The following is a 22,831-nucleotide window of genomic DNA, read 5'->3' as shown; positions in this document are numbered from 1 at the left end:
TGTACAACGTCACGCAATCTGTGTGCTACGTCCTGAAAACGACACAAAATGCGTGCGTTAAATTTAATTATATTATAAATCAATTATTTACTTTGTTTCGTGCATTATAAGCTAGTGAAAATTTAACATTAAATATTTGTATTTTAAAAAATAAATGATTTTAAATGGTGAAGAAAACTGTCAACATGTATTATCATTGTACACTCGCATATAACTGGATATGTGCATACTGTTTCTACTGTAGTGTATTATGTAACGTTCTGGGCAAAAAAACGTTTTGTTTGAATCCGTCAGCCTGTAATGTGTCTCCCAGCCACAAGCGGCGTTACAAAGAATCAACACGTCATTTTATCCGCGTCATTCTGTTTCCGGAATTGCGCCGCCATTGAAACTCCAGCAACCAACGTGAGATTTTCGTTGCCGCGCCAATAATTATTGCGTTTAATATTATATAGAACTCCTTTTTCTAATAATATCCCAATATTATTTGTGAGAATGGCGTACAGAGGACAAGGACAGAAGGTTCAGAAGGTCATGGTGCAGCCTATTGTATCCTTCAGAACGCAGAACTGTATTGGCTACTTTCCATTGTATTGATACACATTACTGTGGTTTCATAATATTGATTGTGTTATTGTATTATATATAGCGTAAGGAATTGTCTGAATTTTATGTAATTATATCAAACTTTTAAAAATGCAGCATCTTTGATCAATATTCGAGATGTTTGCGGCAGGTTTGTGTTTGTCCCGCTGATCGTTTACGTGCAAATGAATGAAAAATGCTTTTTAAAAATTATTAATGAGTCAGATTTGATGACAGTATAATGTTATTTTTAATATTTGTTGTTGGTTTCCTTAATTACACCTTCAGAACCTTATTTTCAGGTATCTACAGAATGTAAGTTCATTTTTTTTATTTGACATTTTAAATATATTTACCATGCATATACACTATCAGTCAAAAGTTTTTGAACAGTAAGATTAATGTTATTTAAATTTAGTCTCACCAAGCATGCATTTATTTGATCCAAAGTACAGAAAAAACAGTAAATATTTTACTATTTAAAATAACTGCTTTCTATTTGAATATATTTTAAGATGTAATTTATTCCTGTGATTTCAAGGCTGATTTTTAGCATCATTACTCCAGTCACATGATCCTGGAGAAATCATTCTAATATTTTGATTTGCCACTCAAAACATTTATTATTATTATTATTATTATTATTACTATGTTAAAAACAGCTGAGTAGATTTTTTTTTTTCCAGGTTTTTTTTTGATGAATAGAAAGTTCAGATGAATAGAATTTATCTGAAACAGAAATTTTTTGTAACATTATAAATGTCTAAGTCAGGGGTGCTCAACCCTGGTCCTGGAGATCGACTTTCCTGCAGAGTTCAGCTTTAACCCTGACCAAACACACCCGAACCAGCTAATTAGGATCTCAAGGAGCACTTGATAATTACAGACAGGTGTGTTTGATTAGGGTTGGAACTAAACTCTGCAGGAAAGTCGATCTCCAGGAACAGGGTTGGGCACCCCTGGTCTAAGTATTCATTTCTGTAATTTTTTTTGCAAAAAAATAAATAAAAATGATACTCACTCCAAGCTTTTGGGTGGTATAGTGTATAATGTTACAAAAGGTTTTTTTTATTTCAGATAAATGCTAATCTTTGGATTTTTCTATTTGTCAAAGAATCCTGAAAAAAAACTATTTCTCAACTATTTCAACTATTTTAAATATTGATAATAATATAAAAAATCTTGAACAGCAAATCAGCATATTAGAATGATTTCTGAAGGCTCATGTGACACTGAACACTGAAGTATTGATGCTGAAAATTTAGCTTTGATTACAGGAATAAATTCCATTTTAAAACATACTGACTTAAAAAACAGTTATTTCAAATAGTAAAAATATTTCACAACATTACTGCCTTTGCTGTATTTTGGATTAAATAAATGCAGGCTTGGTGAGCAGACGAGACTTCTTTAAAAGCATTAAAAATCGTACTGTTCAAAAACGTTTTGACTGGTAGCGTCAAACATTTTCTATAGCGTTTATATATTTATTCACCTCATATGATGGATGGTGTAATCTGTAAACCACTTGGATTAAAATAATAATCCAAATGACCAGCTGCTAATAGTTTTTCCCTTTCTGTGCAGCGTTCTCGAATCCAGGTATGGCTGTACGAACAGGTCAACATGCGGATAGAGGGCTGCATCATTGTGAGTAAATGGCTCAAAGTCTCAAATTCACTATTAAAACACGTTGTTCTTTCAATACAGCTCGTCTTGTGGTCAGTATCATGCGAGCATGTAAATAATGAACTTTTATTTGACTACTTTTTTGGTGTTTCAAGGGATTTGATGAGTACATGAACTTGGTTTTGGATGACGCAGAAGAGGTTCACATGAAGACCAAGAACAGGAAGCCTCTGGGTAAGTGTGAACTTTGCGATACTGGCGAGTCATACGCTTCTGAGAAATAACTTTTGTTTGATGTAAAATAAGATATGACTTTAAACATACTTTTTTTTTTCTCTTTCCAATAGGGCGGATTATGTTGAAGGGAGACAACATCACATTGCTGCAGAGTGTGTCCAATTGATTGTCTGTTAGGAGTTTTGTCTGAATATTTTTTTTGCTGTTAGATTGTTGGTTTTACTTTTTGTTTGTCAATATTTTGAATTTTGACTCATGCTTATAATTGTGAAAACAGTTTTGCTTTTCTAAAACTCAAAAATAAACAATTTTTCACTGAGACTGCTGTTTTTAGTGTTGGAAATAAACTTAAAATGAGCTGATGTTCAGATAAAGTTCAAAGAGTTTTTAATGTTTTTGAAAGAAATCTCTAATGCTCACCAAGGCTGCATTTATTTGACCAAAAATGCAATGAAAACAGTAAAATTATGAAACATAAAGTAACTTTTTTTAATGTAATATGTTTTAAAATGTAATTTATTCCTGTGATGGCAAAGCTGAATTTTCAGCAGCTTTTTAAAAAAGTTTGTACCATTTTTCTTTAAATACAAACTTCAGAAGAACTTTTTTGAAATGTAAATCTTTTTGTAATATCATAAATGCTTTACTGTCACTTTTGATCAACTTTATGCATCCTTGCTGGATAAAAATATTAATTTCTTATGTAAAAATAGTACCGACCCAATAATTAGAGCATGTTTTTGTGCAGTCAAGCATTACTGCCCATTGACAACTGTAAAGTCCTGTTTGCAGCTAACCATCTAACCACTAGAGGGCAATACATTAGTTTCTCTTTGAACTGTAATGGTGGGATGCATCTATGTAATTTGTTACTTGTGACATTTAAAAATGAAAAATGACCTTTTAAGGTACATACTTATTTGCATTTTTTAAATCTTTTCCCCCACTATAGGTGTGTTTTACTCATGTGGAAGCAATGAAACGAACTGCGTAACTTTTCTTAAAAGAGACCCCTCTTTTTTTGACCTTTTAAACTCGAAAGTTTGAAAAACTTTTAGCCACAAATGTTACTGGTGGGATTAAATGGGTTAACAGATGCTTTTAACCAAAACATTAAAATATACAGCACGTGATTTACTTTTCTCATCTTTATTTTTGAGGAAAAACAAATTGTTTATTAATAAAATATTTAAAACTATAAGTAAACAGTATTTATATAAAAAAAAACATATTGCCCTTCAAGGTTCTACACAGTGTAAAAGTCTCTTCTGCTCACCAAGCCTGTATTTCTTTGACCCAAAGTGCAGCAAAAAAAAACAGTCCAATTTTGAAATATTTTTACTAATTAAAATAACTGTTTTCTATTTGAATATATTTTAAAATGTATTTTACTTACGTGATTTCAAAGCTGAATTTTTAGCATTATTACTCCAGTCACACGACCCTTCAGAAATCATTCTAATATTCTGATTTGCTGCTAAAATAAATGTATTATTATTATTATTGTGTTGAAACTATAATGTAGGATGTTTCAGGTTTCTTTTATGAATAGAAAGTTCAGAACAGCATTTATCTTAAATAGAAATCTTTTGTAACATAGATGTCTTTATCATCACTTTCAATTGTTTTAATTCATCCTCTGTTAAGAAAAGTATTAATTTCTGTAATTTCTTCCCCAGCCAAAAGAAAAAATTAAACCGACTCCAAGCTTTTGAATGGTGTAGTATATAATATTACAAAAGCTTTTTATTTCAGATAAATGGTGATTTTTGGATCTTTCTATTCACCAAAGAGTCCTGAAAATATGTACTGTTTTAAATACTTGATATAATAATAATAATAATAGTAAATGTTTCTTGAGCAGCAAATCAGCATATGAGAACGATTTCTAAAGGATCATGTGACACTGAAGACTGGAGTAATGATGCTAAAAATTTAGCTTTGAAATCACAGAAATAAATGACATTTTAAAATATGTTCAAATAGAAATCAGTTATTTTAAATAGTAAAAATGTTTCATAATATTACTGCTCTTGCTGTATTTTGTATCAAATAAATGCAGGCTTGGTGAGCAGAAGAGACTTGTTTAAAAAGCACAAATCTTACTGTTCAAAAACTTTTGAATGGTGGTGTAAATGTGATAAAATTATAAAATTCCGCAATGTTTAAAACAATTACAAGACAGTGTCATGTGCAGTAAGTGATTCCATCAGTATGTAAATGATTGTTCATGAGATGAATACACTACATCTGCATAGTTCTTTATCTGAACGTTATTGCGTATTGCAGTTTGCGGTACTGGTTTCAAATCCCCCAACAACTAATTTTACGCTCAAAGCTTTAGATTTCAATAACGGTTGTTTTCCTCAAGGGGAAGTTTGATAAAAATCTGGAAATATTAAAACAGCAGCTTGTCAGCAGAGCTCAGATGAGTTTGCCAGAGAGCAGGAGAGCTGTGACTTTGAAGTCAGAGGCAGTGGTTGGTGAGTCTCTAGATAGGGACTCACTGCCAACCTGTGGAGGAAGCGGTATCTAAATCACGAGCAAGAGCATTGCGTGTTTGCGCACAAAGCCGGAGAACCAGATGCAGCCGTGAAGCTCATCGGGAGGAAGTCAGTTGCTGACTCCAGAGACTTTAAGCTCACTTCATAACTGCGACCACACGCTTTTAGTCGTTCACTGTGGGTTCAACCACAGTAATGTTGCATAAAGCTCATCCCCTTGTGAATTTTTCTTTCAGTATTTTTTCAGCGTGCATCTTTGCTGGGGGCTTTTAAAGGTACATGATCTAAATCAGTTCGTTTTCATATGCAGATGAAAATGGAAGAGTCCAGAATTTCCAGAACTGAACTTAAATCACACACATTCATGATCTTTGAACATGCAATTTTGCTAATCAAAATATAACTTGTTATCATTCACCTACAATACAATCAAATCCCAATGGATAAAACACAACCATATGTTTTATTGTTGTTGAATATTGACTGTTCAATTACTAGAGTAAGGAAGGTTAGTTTGGAAATGTAATAGGTTACAGATTAAAAGTTCCACTAAAACATAACCTAATAAGTAGTACTTTATTAAAGTTTACTTTCTATGAATTACTTTATTACTTTATTCATATTTAAATCAAGCATTGTGCACATCAAAAACAGGCAAAGCAACAAAATAATAATATTCAACATATTCTAGCTTTTTACAGAAAATATGTTCGGATCGGATGCAACTCCTCTTGCTCTTGTAATTGTTAACATTTTTATAAATAACTGTAATTTAATTACATTTTTTAAGTACCTGTATCAGATTACAGTTATTTATTTTTTAATTAAATTACATAATTCCATTACATGTAACTAGTTACTCTATAACACTGTTAGTTGCATAGGCTATGTATATTATGCATAGTATTTTTGGTGCTTATTAAATACCTCTGAAAGATAGATTTGCTAATATGTGCAGTACAGGGTTATTATAATCTAACAAAACTAAAACCATAAAAACTCAGTTAATTTAACTGATATAAAATTAATAAAATAATAATAAAAAAAATTAAACTGATTTTATTTTTCGGTTTTATTTAGTTTAGCTTGAGGTACTAAAATAACTCAAAATAAAACTGAAATAAAATCAATAAAAATGATAAAATCAATGAAATGATATATACATTAAAAAAAACTATTAAAGATGTCATAAACACAACAAAAAGGCTAAAACCTTAACTAAAATCAAAATGAAAAGTATAACATTTAAAAGAAATGTAAAAAAATAAAATAACACTAAAATAACACTATGCTAAAATCCCACAGTGCAATCTGCTTGGTTTCCAGAGAGAGGAAAAAAGTGAATTAAAAATAAGAAAAGAAGTTTTTGATTTATTTTTAAAAACTAAAACTGAATTTTTTTTTTTTTTTTTTAAAGTGCAAAACAGTTGTTTTTTTAATTATTTTATAATGTGCATGTGTTTTGATAGGGTCATGTGACAGCCAGCGACGCGACGCGACAAAAGACAATAGAACACACATTATAATCAGTATGCTGATCACTGGTTGCAGCCTCTTGCGCGACAGGGCAAATTCCCGCCAGTAAACTGATGCCTCGTTCTATTTATGACGTACTGACACAAAGTTCAAATGATTTTTGCAACGGTCGGTTTGTCGCCTCAGGTGTAGAACTGTTGCAGAGCGGCGGTAAGCCCCTCCCCTCGAACGCAGATAAGCCAATGGCAGTGGAATATCAGCTGCAAGGAGGCCGGAATTCGGACATCTTAGGTTTCAGCACCGGAAGTCCAAAGCTCTCATCGTTTGACGGTATTTCTTTTCCAAAAATGTACTCCACTGTACGCATTTAAGGTAATGTAATCAGATGACTTTTTGCTTACTTTAAGATTACTTTTGACTTGTTTATCACATTTAACCCTTACGAAAATGAACCATGGTTTATTATAGTAAACGTGTAGTAACCATGGTTTTTTGGTGCATTGATTACCACTTTTATAACCATAGTTTTACTACAAATACCATGGTTAAACCATGGGTAGTGTAGCAAGACCATGGTTAAATTGTGGTTACCATGGTTTGATAGTAACCATGTTTTTTGGTTATATTTGTAGTAAAATTTGTGGTTAATTTTGTAAGAGAAATAAGATAATCTTGGACCACATTGATGTCAAATGCAAAAAGAAAGGAAATATATTCAATTCGTTGTTAGTAACAATTTGAAGTACATTAAACATTAAAAGCCATTACATCAAGGTTTCCCAAATTGGAGTTCATGAAGGAACTGCAGTGTAATTAGGGGTTCAAGTGCATAGCGCTGAAACCCTATTGTAATTGTTAGAATGGTCACAGATCAGTGATTTACACATAAAACTGACCAAACCATAAGTCATAGAGACTTCAAACTTGGAGGGATGGTATATACTCACACCACCTACAACGTGACCAAGGCTTGCCCCAATCAGCCTGACAGGGAGCTACTGCGAACAAAAGTATGGCTAAACCGCAGGCTCAAGTGTCTTATGTCGTTGGAGTCCTTGGGTCTCACCGGACAAAACGCATGCCTCAGATTCGATCGTGAGCATGGCAAAATTTTGGGGTATTTTGCATTTTTTGGAAAACTTACTTTTGCGAACTAGTATTAGGTTTTTCGCCCGATCGGAACCAAACCAGTGCAGAAAGATTCTCTAGAGAGTGAATATCAATAATTACCAAAAATAGTTGAAACTCCAAAATGTGCGAGGGACGCCAAAGTGTGTGAAACTTTTAGTAAAATGCCTATAACTCCTGAACGGAATGAGATATCTTCGCCAAACTAAGGCGAAAGTAAACTAAGTTCATACACATACGCATTAGTGTTTTGTTCTGGAGTATACTCCATTGGATGGTGCATTTGATAAATTAACTGCACAAAATTTATCTTGCGATGTGAAATGCACGTACTGCAAATACATTATTTTGTAACCAACACACATTCTTTCTATGAGGGCTGTGCTTCACTAAATGATTTAATAAATACCTGTTTACAATAAGTATTTATTCGCGCATACACAGGACAATGTTTGAGGGCGCACACATAATATCTAGGGAGGGCAGAGCCATGATCTCTATATGGGAGAGCAAGCCCGCTGCAAGCCTAGAGTATTTGTACTGGCACCTCTCGTATTAAAATAATGCTTGTTGACATTTGCCATTAAAATAACACCAAAAACTGCCTCAAATGAACTATGAAAATGAGAATAAAGTCTTACAAGCTGCAATCTATTTCTTATTGGAATAAAATGAACAGAGACTATCTCGTGTTTTTCTGTGGGGAATTGGCGGGATTGTCGGCTATGGCCGCAAGTGTCTATAAGAACATTTGCTTATCTCATAAAACATGGCTGCAATTGGGCAACGAATTTTAAGCACCAGTTAGACAAGGTTAATGGAGGCCGATCAGAACGAAACTCAGTGGGCCTGTTTGACTCATGCCCCCAAAGGTCTAAGAGACATTTAAAAGAAATCGGCCACATATTGCATTTTTAAGGGCGTAAAGATTGTACGTTGCACGTTTTTTTGCAAATACGTGCTAGGTTTTTAGAAAAAACACTCCAGTACAATTCTCTGGACTCTCTAGGTCAATAATTATCAAAAAAGCTTGAAATTTACCCTTTGGGAGGGTATAACGGGGTCGTTTAGAAAAGTGGCCTGTCCAAATTGACCCAAAATCCTATAAAGCCTAAAGGAAAACTCATGGAGCATGGAGAAACGGCTACTGTTGCATTTATTATTATTTATTTAATATATATATATTTTTTTCAGTAGTATTAATAGACCTTAATGGTAGGTCCTTTTGGTTTCCTTTTGGACAATTATAGTTCTGTAGAAGTAATGTGGCCATTGTGGTTTACTCTTCCATGCACACTTCTGCACTTAATGTCATCCAGTTTCCTCATATTACGCAAATCCCATCTTTCAATAAGAACCAGCACTTCCGTTCCTTTCACCCCCGTCCAAAAACCAAAGAGACAGTCCATTTCTGCCATGACCAGGCTGTGGGAAACCAACCGAACACTTTGGAGGCAGGTCAGCTCTTGCTGGGTTTAGCCGTCGGAAACACTGCCCAGGTCAGATTGCCATCCGGGAGCTCCCGAGGGGCCTTCCTGTTCCTGCGGGTGTGATTGTTGTGAGCGTGTCCTTTGTTCTCCCTCCCCCCGACCCGACCCGTCTCCTACCTCGGCTCCGACCGGACAGGTTCAGTCTGTATGCTCGCATTGCCCTCAACATCCAAACCATCAACTCAACCTGTATTTATGACCCCCGATTGTCTGGTTCACTCACACATGTTTGGACTCTAATGATGTTTTTGTTCAGTTTAAGAATAGCGCCTGCGTATCCAAACAGGAGATGCTTTCACATTAAATAGAGATTTTAAAAGACTTCGGGCAATTTATCTGGCTGCCATGCTCTCAGTCTGGAAAGAGTGATGGCCTGTTTGTTTTCTTTGTTCTGAACTGAGGACCAAAATACTTCATTTAGAGTCCAGAAGAGCTAAAAAAAAAGAAAAGTAAACTTTTCCACTGTGGATTCTTTGTAAATAATTCTTTTGTTACACTACACTTGTACAAAATGACAATGAAATTAAAAAATATATATATTTAAAACATTTATATAAACTGTTGTTATATAAATAACATGTAAATATTTATGTAAATGTGTGTGTGTGTGTGTGTGTATACCTATATAAGGGAATAATATAAAAAATAAAATATTAAAAATCTATTAAATATTAAAAATATTTATATAAAAATATAAAAAATAAAGATTATTTATTAATAATATTATTTAAAAATATATGTTTAGAATAAAAAATATATATGTATTTATAAGATATACAGATATAAATAATACATAATAATATATGAAAAAAGTTTGTTATAGTTTTGTTTTGATAAGGTTGGAGACCTGTTATTAAACATCATAAAAAAAAAATCAGTGAAGCATTTAAAAAAAGTAATATTATTTTATATTTATTATAATATTACTAAAAGATATAATTTAAAATTACTTAAAAATATATATTTAAAAAAATAACAACATTATGCTTAAAATGTATGTCCTCCATTTAAGTGTAGTTAAAAACTATAGAAAGCCTAAAAATTAATTTATTAATATTAATTAATATTATTTTAAATGTATTATAATATTACTTAAATTATATAATATCTATAAAAATTGCTTAAAATATATTTTAAAAATTAAAATACAAAAACATATGCTTGAAAAATGACTGTCCTCCAAATAAAAGTGTAATTAAAATATGCAGAAAGCCTTTTGTAAACAGAAAAAAATATATAAAAGAGATAATTATATAATGTATTTGTGAGCCCCCAAATTGTGTCAATTTTTTTAAGGGAATCATATTAATAATAAATGATTTTTATTAATAATATTAGTTATGTATATTTATTAATTTATTTATTTTCAAAATAGTATATATATATTAAGGTTGAAGGTTGTTATTAGACAATAATAAAAAATAATTAGTTAATCACTGAATAATCAGTTTTTATTAATATTTTTTTCTAGAAATTACTTAGAATGTATATTTTGAAAAATTAATAAAAAAATGTATTTTAAAAAATCTAAAACATTATGCTTGAAAAATGTCTGTCCTTCAAATAAAAGTGTAGTTTTGTAAAAAATGAAAAAAAAAAAAAAAAAAAAAAAAGAAAACAACATATATATGTTACATATATGTTTTGTTTTGTTAGTAATAGTATATTGTAATACTATAATAGTAATTAGTAATAGGATAGAAATAGTACATTACTTTAATTTAATTAAAACATTTGTAGAAAATTATATAAAACGTATTATTATTTTAAAAATCTGTTATTTATAAAAGGTTCATAGGTTGTTGATGTAGAACCTCCAGAACCAGGTAGAAAAATACTTTCCTCACTAGAGGTGCAAAAAAAAAAAAAAAAAAACCCCAAAAACGCTGCAAATGCTGTTTACACGAAGGTGACACTCCACCAAAGCGTTCTGAGCGCACAGGCAGTGACCTGTGAACATGTTGCTTATCTTGTTTTAACAGTCTGGTCGTAATACATAATACCTCCATTTTTCTCCTATTAACACATACAATAATATGCAAGTCCGATAAGGGCTTTTGTTTCTCGTTTTCACCCAAGGAAACATTTGTAGCATTTTGCATTGTGACTCACTTTGGCTGAAATGGACGTGGCACCGTTGGGCAAAGGTCCAGACTCTGAGTGAGAGTGAAAAAGAGTCCAAATCAGTCCGGGCATTGTCCAAATAAATAATGAACGAGCTTCAGACATTTCCATGTTTCAGCATCATCAGATGATCAGTGATGATAGAGGGTATCAAGAGACTGCTGGTCAATGGGTGTAGCTTGCAGTGCAGTTTTCTATGTAATCTTTTCAACAGTTATACAAATGTAAAACAGATAACATGAAAGCTATCGCATGTTCCTAGCACTAATGGTGATTTGATGAAAAGGGCTCCTTTTCACTGTGAAAAGGTGGTTTTAAAACGTTCTGTGAGATACATAATGTTTACAGTCATTAAACTGCACTGTATCTCAATCTGATGTAATGAGCTTTAAAAACATTTTGATGTAATTATACCTTCTCAAAGGATACAAAGACAATTTCACAGTTTAATTAAAATGTATCATTATTATCCATTTGTAAGTATGTTTCATGAAGAAAATGTGTGTGCTATATATAGCAATTAAATATATTGCTATATATAGCAATTACATATAAACTTACATTTTATTTATATAGCTTGCTTTTATTTCTGTATATTTTCTTTTTTAGTTTTCTAGTGTCCCTTTTATTAAAATTAAAAAATTAAAATCAAAAATACTATTAAAAGCCCAAATAAAAAATTAGTAGGAATGTATATATTCTATTTTAAATATTTATATATATAAATTACCAATTATTTTGTTATAAATATAAATGAGAACATAATGCTTTTATTTCTGTATATTTATATTTAGTGCAAATTTTTATTAAAAGAAATGCAAAAATAAGAAACTTTTACTCTAAATAAAGTGTTTGTGTGTGTGTGTGTGTATATATATAATTATTTATTATATAAAATCATATATATATATATATAATTTATAAATATTTATACATTTAATATGCAGTTGAATAAAAAAATGTTGTTTTCTATTGTTTAGAACTAATTTTGTGTTATAATGCAAAATAAGAAACTTTTACTGTAAAAAAGTGTGTGTGTGTGTGTGTGTGTGTGTATATATGTAATTTACATTTAATTATATATACATTTTTATATGTAGTTTTAAACATTTATAAATATTTAAACTTTTTTGTTATAATGCAAAAACAAGACTTTTTATCATAGCATAAAGATATATATACATATATATATACATATATATATATATATATATTTACATTTTATTTACATTTTATTAAAATTTACCTTGTATTTACATCTAATTATATAGAAATTGATGTAATTTTAAACATTTATAAATATTTATACATTTAAAATGATATAAAAATATTGTGTTTTTATTACTAATTTAGTGTTGTAAATTAGGACATAATGCTTGCTTTTATTTCCATATATATTTCTTTTTAGTCCAAATCCTCATGACAGCAAATGCAAACCAAACCAAACCAAAAGAACTTTCATTAGATTTGTTTCCATACTTGCTATGACACATAGTGAAAGTTGGCATCAGCTATTCATCACTAAATGTATTATTTGCATATATGTTAATGAGAGACCCAAAAGGGACCCGTTTTAAAACAACCCTAAACAAACAGACTACAAAGTGACACTTATGTAATTTAGTGCATTTTGGAATAGAATTTGTTGTTGCTCTTTCTGTGGTAAACACTCACTCTCTAAACTTCTCACTTATGTTTGCTAAAATTGGTCACTTTTCCACCTTTCATGCAAGTTTTTTTTTGTCGGCGAGGTAGACTTTTGCTCGCACACACATACATACGCACACACACAGACACACACACAATGTGTTGGCAATTCAGTATGAAGTGCCTAAATGTACCGAACAAAAGACCTGCAGGGGAGCAAAAGGAGATGTGGAACAAAAAACAAACGAGTAATGAAATTATAACAATACAGAGAGAGAGTGAGGGGTGCGGGTGCCACAATGGCAGGGAACAATCGCGCCGCGTCAATGGAAAAAAAAGTGTGTGCGGAGAGGGGGGGTAGGCTTTGGACAATAGGCCGGTGACAGCGGCACAATGGCGGCACTGTTTTCAATTAGACATTATCTCATAGACAGAGTGGCAGGTTTCATTGTGCTAGGGGGCTATTTTCAGGGCCGCCTTTGTGTGCGGCACTGCCAATATTCCCTTCAGCCCCTGCCGTGAGCCGGCCCTTTATTCTCGCTACTGTTTGTTTTTTTTTTGCACAAGCGCTAAAGTAGAAATGTGGGTGGTTTTGGACCAGACAGGCCTCTGAAAGGAAAAAAAGGGGGAGTGGGGCATAACTTGTGCCTTGTCACCTGGGTTTACCACGGCAAATTGGAAAAAGCGAGAGCTGGAATCTCTTGGCAGACTTGAATGCGACTGCAATTTGACATGCACAGCGTGCATATGTGCGCTTGCGGTTTGGTGGCCTGGTGGGCATCGTGGTCTTGATCTAGCATGGCTTGACTATGCATTGCGGCTTAAAAATGAAAATTCACATGTTGTTCCAAAACACCATCAGCGCTTGCAACATTAAGGTCATGGGTTTGATTCCCAGGGAATGCATGAACTAAAATGCCATTTCTGAGACCATTGATAGGATTGATGCTGAATGCATGCATGCCCGTTTAAAAGATTGAGTGTTTAAATAGTGTGACCACATGGCACGAGTGATGCTACGGTTATGAGTTTGATTCCCACAGAATGCATGAACGAAAAAAAGAAATGCTTAAATGTAATATCAGTTGCTTTGATTAAAAGCATCTACCAGGTGCATAAACATAAATATCTGGCCTAAAAACATTTTATAAATAGCTTTGTGTGGAAGATAGATCATACTTGAAGTACTATAAGTTTGACGTCATTGATGCCATATGCAAGCACGCCAGTTTAAAGGCTTGAGGTTTCAAAGAGTTTTTAGTTCATAGTGTGACCACATCTGTCCTCTGTTCATCTAGTTCAAATTTGCTCCAATGCGCTAATGATGATAAGGTTATGGATTTGATTCCCAGGAATGCATGAAATGGAAACAAGCACTTGAATGTAATGTCAGTTGCTTTGGATGAATGCAACAAATGCATAAACATAGATGCCTGTCAAGCTCCAAAAAACACTATAAAAATACCATAAATCAGACTATATGACTTGTGCGTTACATTTCAAATCTTCTGAAATCATATTATAGATTATTGATAGATTAGCCATATTATAGAGTAGCCATATGAATTTTTAAAATTATTATTATTTCATAGAGTAACCAGATCGTGTAGCTCAAACAGTAGAGAATGTCTCTAGTGATGCCAAGATTATGGGTTCAGTTCCAGGAAATGCAAAAAATACTTGAAAGGAATATCATTTGCTTTAGAAAAAAAAAAAAATCTACCAAGTGCATAAATGTAAAAGTCTGTCAAGCTACAAAAATAACAAAAAGCACTAAAAGTACTGAAAAAAAACAGTCCATATGACTTGTGCACTATATCACATATCGTCTGAAGCCTTTGTGTGGAAAACAAATCAAATGTTAGTGTTTAATGAGTTTTTAGTTCATAATGTGACCACATCTGTCCTCCGTTCATGAGGTCTAGAGATACCAAGGTATAGGTTTAAATCCCAGGGAATGCAACGTCAAACTTGTACACATTTCAAATCTTGTGAAGACTTTGTGTAGAAAAATATATAAAATTGGAAAGACCATAACAAGTTTTACATCTTTGATGTCATATGCATGCCAGTTTAAAAGACTGATTTTTAAATATTTTTTAGTACAAAGTGTGACCATGTCTGACCTCCGTTTTGTAGCTCAGACAGTGGGGAATGGCTCTAGTGATGCCAAAATTATAGGTCTGGATCCCAGGAAATGCGTGAACTGAAAAAAGAAATGACTGAATGCAATATCAGTTGCTTTGGATAAAAACGTCTAGCTAATGCATAAATGTAAATGTCTGTCAATCTAAAAAAAATACCATAAGAGAACCAGCTACTAAAATTACCATAAAAAGAGTTAATTTGTGCACTTTGTCTTAAATTGTCTGAAGACTTTGTGTGGAAAATATATCAAATTTGAAAGACCATCACAAGTTTGACATCACTGGTGCCATATGCATGCATACCAGCTTTTAGTACATAGTGTGAACACATCTGTCTTTCATTCATGTAGCTCAAATTGTAGAAAATGGCTTTAGCAATGCTAAGGTTACAGGTTTGAATCCCAAGAAATGCATGAAATGAAAAAAAAGAATGTTTGAATGCAATATCAGTTGCTTTAGATAAAAATATTTAATTAATGTATAAATGTAAATGTCAGTCAAGCTACAAAATAACAAAATGCACTATAAAAGTACCATAAAACAGTCCATTCGACATAAGACTTTAACAAGTGAAAGACCATAACAAGTTTGACATCACTGATGCTATATGTAAGCATGCTAAGATTGAATTTTTAAAAAGTTTTTAGTACATAGTGTCACCACATCTGTCATCCGTTCAAGTACCTCAAACAGTATAATGATGCTAAGGTTATGGGTTTGATTCCCAGGGCATATGAACTATAAAATGCTTGAATGCAATATCAGTTGCTTTGGATAAAAACATCTCTCAAATGCATTAATGTAAATGTCTGTCAAGCTTCAGGAATAACAAAAAGTGCCATTAAAAACAGCCCACACAACTTGTGCTCTACATTTCAAATCTTCTGTGGGGAAAATATATCAAATTTGAAAGTCAGTATATCAAGTTTGACATCACTGATACCATATGCATGCATGCCAGTTTAAAAGATTGAGTTTTAAAGAGTTTTTAGGTGGGTACAATGGGGCTAAAGGCACCACGGAGTAAAAGCATCTTTGATATTATTTTCCCTTTAAACCACTAGATGGTGTGTCACTTTCTAAAACATTAGCTTTTCAAGATGCACGTGCAAATTTGTCTGATCCTCGACGTGATTGCGGTCTGCAGCGCAAAGTTGATTCTGTGCTTATTTGATCTAATATTTGATGTTTTTTAAAATGTAGTAGATTTAGGTGATTTTCAGTTTTGTTTAAGATAATTAAAATAATAGTTTTTAAATAACAAAATAATATGTAAAAGTATGGTATTGTTGGTAAAAAGCGCCCTTGCTTTTGGGGCTAAAAGGCACAATAATAACATGATAATTAATAGAAGGCTGACTTTTCCATTTGTTGACATGACATGATTACATTAAGATGGTAAATATCATATATTATGTTGGATGTCCATCTTAGAGATAATCACCATGTTTAGAATGAAACTATCATATTTAAAAACGATATTAACCATATCATATAATAAAATATAATTTGTTGTTACTACTATACAGCTATATTAAATTATTATGGGATCTCCTTCACCGCTTTCAAAATCTTTACCTTTAAAATGATTTTGTTTCTGTATTTTAAAACATATTTTAATGACAACATATTTATTGAATAAAAATCTTTGATTTTTAAAAATAGGAAGAAAATAGTACAAACTTTGCTGAAGTGATTGTTTTGAACAAGTATTAACTTAGACATTATTTAAATTACATTTCAAATCTAAAGTCATATGATAGCTTTGTGTAAAAAACAGATCAAACTTGAAGCACAGTAGCAAGTTTGACATGATGCAGAATTCAGTTTTATTTTCAAAAAAGAAAAATATTTTAGTTGCAAACAGTACAGGTTTGCAACAGCATGATGGTGAATAAATAATGACAGAATTTGTTATTTGTACATTAACTATGCCTACAAAATTTAGTATGCAAAGCATTTTGGCAAGGACCTCTTTGCAGCTTTGTTTGTGTTGCAGGCTTTTGAAATGGCATTCAACTCCCTTTTAACATGTGCAATATCCTTTCTGTCATACATACTGTACTTTTGTTTTTATAACTGACTGTATATTTAGCTTCAGTGCTTTAGCAGAGCTGTGATGCTTGTTTTTGTAGAGTTTTTCATTCTGCAATGTGAGTTCCAAATAAGCAGACGCAAAACAGGCGAGGTTAATGCCCTTCGCCCGTATTCTCCGGTTTGAAGAGAGAATTCTGGCACGTCGAAATGCCGAAAGCCTGAAAGCACCATCAGATAAACTTGTTTGGTGCCTCTCAACCCATTTCGTTCAGGTACGAGAAATTTGATGAAAGCCAAGTTGCACAAAAAGCTTGTAATTGGCCCGAAAAATAAACGAGGCCCAACTTGCCACTCAAACCTTTTGGTTCTCAAACCACCTGCTGCTTTTTTGCTATTGCTTTTACCTCAATTAGGTTGTGCAGACCTGATTCTTGTGATTTCGCTGAGCGCTTGCGGTCGAAAAGGAATGTTTTGCATCGTGTGTTTCTCACAAACAAACACGTTTGTTGCTCGAAATCGACGGAACACAAATCGGAACGGGTTGCGGCTTTCCGATAATTCGCGGAAATAATACGCTCGACCTTATCGCGTATGTGTTTTTGGGCAAATATCTGTCGCGTTTGCTGTTCTATATCACCCTGGTTCCCTCCCATGCGGTTTGAGCGACTATCTGGCTCAGTATTATTTCCCCATCAACATTTTTTGCACTTTTTTTATGAGGACACATTGGTTTTTGTGAAGTGCATACATAGACAAAAATGCCAGTTTGGTTGGAGAGCAAACAGCACATAGCAGTTGCAAAGGAAAATAATCATTTCAAGGTGGTTTATTCACTTCTCCCACAATTCCACATTACCGCCACACTGAACAGACACTTTTAATGGCCTAGTTAATCAATAAAATGTCAAAGGTTCACATTTAAATCACTTATTGGGAAGCTAAATGAATTGCTGTTAACAAAGCCATTTTAATGTGAATTCTGAACACTGATAGCATCACCAAAATACTGTGGTAAAACACTGTCTTCTTTGTAAATCTGTCTCTTCTAATCAGTTTATCATTCTCACGTATTGAAACATGCTCAAAAAAGCTGTTTCTATCTTAAAACATATGCATGTAGATAATCAGATTTATTCACTGCAGTGGGAAAATGTGAAATTAATCATCAATAATAATGGTTTTAATGAGACGCATTTGCATGCGTTGATAAAGATCTTTAATAGACGAGGCTGGGGGGAAAACAGCATAGATACGCGCAAGCAAACAGGAAGAGAGAACACAGGCATATCCGCTCCCAAAAGTTCTTTTTATAATATGTGCCATTTTTGCAACCACAATGTGAGATTATTCTTATTAGTCACAATGATCGCCTAATTGGCATAGTGTGTAGTGCGGAGAATGCAGAGTGATTCTTACGGGCCTGACAGGCAGGCTGTGTTATAATGAAGACAAGGGGTCTAAAGAACGCTTGGTTGTATTCCAAAAGAATGAATTAACGTCTTCATTCTATGGACTCATTTGCATTCGTAAATGCCAAGATGTAGAGTATTTGGGTTCGCCAATCTTTTGATAGACAAAGGCCTGTCCTGACATTGGGAGCTCACAGGGAATATTCCAACAACGTTATCTAAAGGGCAGAAACTCTACGCAAGTTCACAAGTAAACCATTCATAGGTTGATTCCTACAATAAACACTAAGGTTGTAACGGTATTATCACACTCTAAAAATGCTGGGTTCAGCCTGTTGGGTCATTTTTTATCGGGTTATTTTTAATATTTTTTTACCCAGGTGCTGGGTAGTTTTTCTGTAACTTCTGTAAGTTGATGGGTCATTTTTAACTCTGGGTTATCTTTTTCTACCCAGCCGCTGGGTTAAACCAGTCTCTGACGAAACTACCCAGCTGGTGAGTATAAAATATGTTCTCTAATGTCAGTTCTCTAATGTTTATGAGCAGTTTTTGGAGTCAGTCATGGCATCTTTCAGCTACGATCGAGTGAAACGCGATGCCGCGGTCTGAAGTTCGCAGTTAACCCGGCGAACAGCAGCCCTTCACCGGTTCAAATTTCGGCGACGCACCGGCATGAGAATTAGCGCTATTTCGGTAAAACGTGATTACAGAGAACGGTTCAAAACACTAAAATTAAACTTCTACTTTTAAATGTTACATTTTTTATGTCTAAAATGCTTGTTAAACAAGTTTTATGTATGTAATTGTAAACTATTCTGTAGTCACCCAAATAAATCCAAGTTGTCTTTTGTCCATGTGTTCTTGTTTGATAATAAATGTTCATCTTTTGATTATTGTTGTTGCCTCTAGTAATTCTCTGTGTGTGTTTTTTATAAGTTCCAGTGCATTTTAAACCAGCAATATGAGAATTTTAAACAATAGTTGACTTAACTAAAATAACCCAGCATGTTTGGTAAAAACATTTAACCCAGCCAGCTGTGTCAAAACAACCCTGAATGTGTTCTGTCCGATATTTACCCAGCACTGGGTTGCCAAATAACCCAAGTTGGGTTGTTTTTAACCCAGCATTTTTTAGAGTGCAATATCGTGGAATCGCGATAGCATAACTCGATGTCTCGATATTATCGTGGTCACATGGTGATATGAAACAATAGGTCTTCCGGGCAAAATGTGTAGTTTTAAAACTATATTTAAGCTACTTATTCTAACATAAAAGGTCTTTCAGGTTGTGTTATGGGCCATTATGCTTTCTCACAGTATCTGTTAAACAAACTAAAACCGAAAGCACAATATGGCTTAATCCAGTCTTCAAGTCTGTTTTCGTTGCATGTTTCAAAGCGAAGTGTGGACTTCGTTTAGGCGATCAGCTCATGATCTGGTGTTTTCCGCACCTCAGAACGGCTCAGTTCACAGTGAATGCAGTGAACTGGTTTAGTGCATGTGCTGTGAGTTTAGCGCACGTTTAGGAATGCAACTACTATCAGTTATGGTTTATTTTCGTGGCAGATTATTACAGCATTTCACTAGATTTTTAGTGAGACGCGTTTTAATGTAATTTATTTTATTGTAATTGTTCAGAAATTCTATAATTATGTTTAAATTGTACTGATTATTTAAAAATTGTTTTATGATTTTATGAACAATTTCATTTAACTTTGTTTATAAAAATTCTACAAATTCTGCTAGAGTTTTTTTTTGTAAATAATGCTCCTAATGTTAAACAAACAAACTAAACAAACACACACACACACATATATATATACGTGTTTGAATGAGTATGTTGGGTTTCCATGTTTAATGGGGATATTCCATAGACGTAATGTTTTTTATACTGTACACTTTCTGCTATTTTAGTTTTTAAAAACAGATTAAAAAATGTCATTGATTTTTGGTCCCCATAACGTAGGGAACACCAGAACCACACACACAGTACGTAGATTTTATAAACCAAACATAATAATATAAATATGTAAATATAATAAAAAAATAATTTTTAATAGTTTAATATTTTCAATAAGAAAAGAAATAAGTTGCGTTCTGCATCTTTACCATTCCTTGTGCGTTACAGTGGCTGTGATAAACCTCAAGGGGGCGATAGAAATACCTTAAAATTCTTGTAATTAAACCAGATTTATAAGTATTTAAAAAATGTAGTTTAATCTGCAACATTCTCTTCAAACTGTTATTTTATGGCAGTACTATACCATATACTCTATACTATGCTATAGTGCTCTCTAACACTGCGAATGCAATGTGTAGTTTGGTTATGAAATGCGTGCTGACACATTTTGAGATGCAATGCATAAAATCAAACTTGCGTTGAAGCATTTGCGTTCGTGTACTTTGTTATAGTATGTTTCAGGCCTAAAGGTTGTGCAACTGTTAGAAACAAATGTACTTAAAAAATATTTCTTTAAATAGATCTAAGTTCTTAGGGTGACATTTCTTGATCATTTTATGAACATTAGAGGCTTTAAATTGTGTAAACTGTTCTTAAAACCATTTTAAAACAAACACTTGTGCTTAATTAAACAATTGAACAATTTGAACAGAAATTTGTTCTGATTCATAAAAGAATTCTGAGAATGACATTTGAAATTGAGAAGAATGTTTCAGGAATGACAGTGGAATCTTTGTAACATGTTTTAAGAACAAAACCTCATTATCTGTGATAAACAACTACGTGAACCACTAATAAACACTGTGCACTCCAGGACAAAGGGTGCGGGTCCACGCTGAAGCGTACAGTCCCCAGATGGACAATAAAGACTTCTTTTTCGCAAAGCTTTTTTTCAGAAGAGCTAGAAAACTGAGGCGTTCTATCAGCTCAGGTCTTTCTCAACCCCTTACAAAGCTCCAGTCTGGGTAATCCTTTGGACAAATGAAGAAAACGGGAGAGAGTAATGAAAAAAAAAAAGTCGGCACCTTCACCTCAGCCCGGCGGGGGACACAAAGGTAGAAGACCTGAAAAGCTGCGAGCAGAACAAAGGTGCGAGCGTTCGTCTAAAGCCCCCAGAGTTACTTAGTGACAAGAGAGTGACATGGAAATAAAGAAAGAGAGGTGGATATAAAAGGCAGAGGAAGAAAAGAAGGATGGAGAGGGTTAAAGAAAGACGGAGTGGAAAAAAACACAGAAGAAGTGGTGGTGTTGTGGAAGGGGGGGTAAGGTTCTGTAATCCTGGAATAGTGGTAGTCAAGCATCTCCATGGAAACAGGCACAAAGGCCTGTGGTTTCCTATTGATGGCTAATTGTATTCTTCACAGCTCTTTTGTTAATTGTTGTCTGCCCAGCTCCTACTTCCTGCTGGGCCACTACACAAAGGCAGGAACAGAGGGGATTAGAAATGGCACATCGGCTTTGCGCTCTCACCCCTGCGCAGCGATGGCTAGTTGTGCGTGCGCTGAGGGAAAAAGAGACAGAAAGAGACATAAAAACGCAGGTCTGGAGCGCTTTGAAGGACTCCGGTGATTCGGATTGGCTAACGGGCCCCCGTGCAAATGTCACACGGGGCGCCTGTGATGGAGCCCCTCGTTACACACAACTTTAATACAATGACGCTGCTGTTGGAAAGGTCTTAATTGAGGGTTTGCTCAAAATGTTTAAGTATTGCGTGTCAGGTTTGGCAAGCATGCATATGGCATGCTGCTATTTTTCTGTCATAGCACATCTCACACTTGATTTGAAAAATAAATAGGATTTTTCCGTTTTTCCCCACACTTTCATTTTTCAAATTACTGAATTGAATTAATTAGACATTTTTTTCTCGCTTCTTCGGATGACGTGATGCAACATATATACATAAATTTAGCATTTAAGGAATAAATTCACACCTTAAAAACTATTTGCTCATTCTTGTCTCAGTTACTTTTGGCTTGAAAACTGACAAAAAGCACTAAAAAGTCCATACGACACCTTCCAGATCACATTTCTCTATGTTGTTATATCCAAAAATGTTGTATTTATGGATATTTTCATATTGTGTGCATTAAAGCTACATTAAACAGCATAAAATGACATTAAAGATTTAAATATGAACCTGAAACAGCAGGTGCTGGCTTGAAAACTGACAAAAATGCACTAAAGTTTGTAACAGTCCGTACGACACATGCCAGATCACATACCTCCATGTTTTTATGTCAATAAGCGTTGTATTTGTGGATATTTTCTTAATTGTGTGCATAAAGCTACATTAAACAGCATAAAATTACATTAAAGCTTTAAATAGGAACTCGAAACAGCAGGCGCCGACTTGAAAACTGTCAAAAATGCACTAAAGTTTCATAAAAGTCCCTACAACACATTTCAGATCATGTACCACCATATTTTTAATGTCAGAATTAAACTGAAATTTATTTCG

The 22,831-nt window shown here is 33.5% G+C and overlaps 1 protein-coding gene across 1 annotated transcript; it reads left to right on the top strand.

Annotated features, from left to right (window-relative positions):
* The first annotated feature begins 357 nt into the window (after nt 1–357).
* On the top strand, nt 358–2,772 carry snrpe (small nuclear ribonucleoprotein polypeptide E). Its single transcript, XM_051122131.1, has 5 exons — nt 358–549; nt 874–900; nt 2,173–2,235; nt 2,370–2,448; nt 2,562–2,772. The coding sequence occupies exons 1-5, from the start codon at nt 496–498 to the stop codon at nt 2,615–2,617; spliced, it is 279 nt and encodes a 92-aa protein (XP_050978088.1). The 5' UTR covers nt 358–495; the 3' UTR covers nt 2,618–2,772.
* Nucleotides 2,773–22,831: the final 20,059 nt, after the last annotated feature.

This window comes from Labeo rohita, chromosome 11 (assembly GCF_022985175.1).
Source record: "Labeo rohita strain BAU-BD-2019 chromosome 11, IGBB_LRoh.1.0, whole genome shotgun sequence".
Taxonomy (NCBI): Eukaryota; Metazoa; Chordata; class Actinopteri; order Cypriniformes; family Cyprinidae; genus Labeo; species Labeo rohita.
Note: the sequence above shows the minus strand (reverse complement) of the source record. Positions and strands in the feature narration are given on the sequence as shown.

What these genes read in the sequence shown, in the direction of transcription:
- snrpe (XM_051122131.1), top strand. Translation starts at nt 496, where the DNA reads ATGGCGTACAGAGGACAAGGACAGAAGGTTCAGAAGGTCATGGTGCAG. An exon ending in GGATAGAGGGCTGCATCATT is followed by an intron (nt 2,236 to 2,369) that starts GTGAGTAAATGG and finishes TGGTGTTTCAAG; the next exon opens with GGATTTGATGAGTACATGAA. An exon ending in CAAGAACAGGAAGCCTCTGG is followed by an intron (nt 2,449 to 2,561) that starts GTAAGTGTGAAC and finishes TCTTTCCAATAG; the next exon opens with GGCGGATTATGTTGAAGGGA.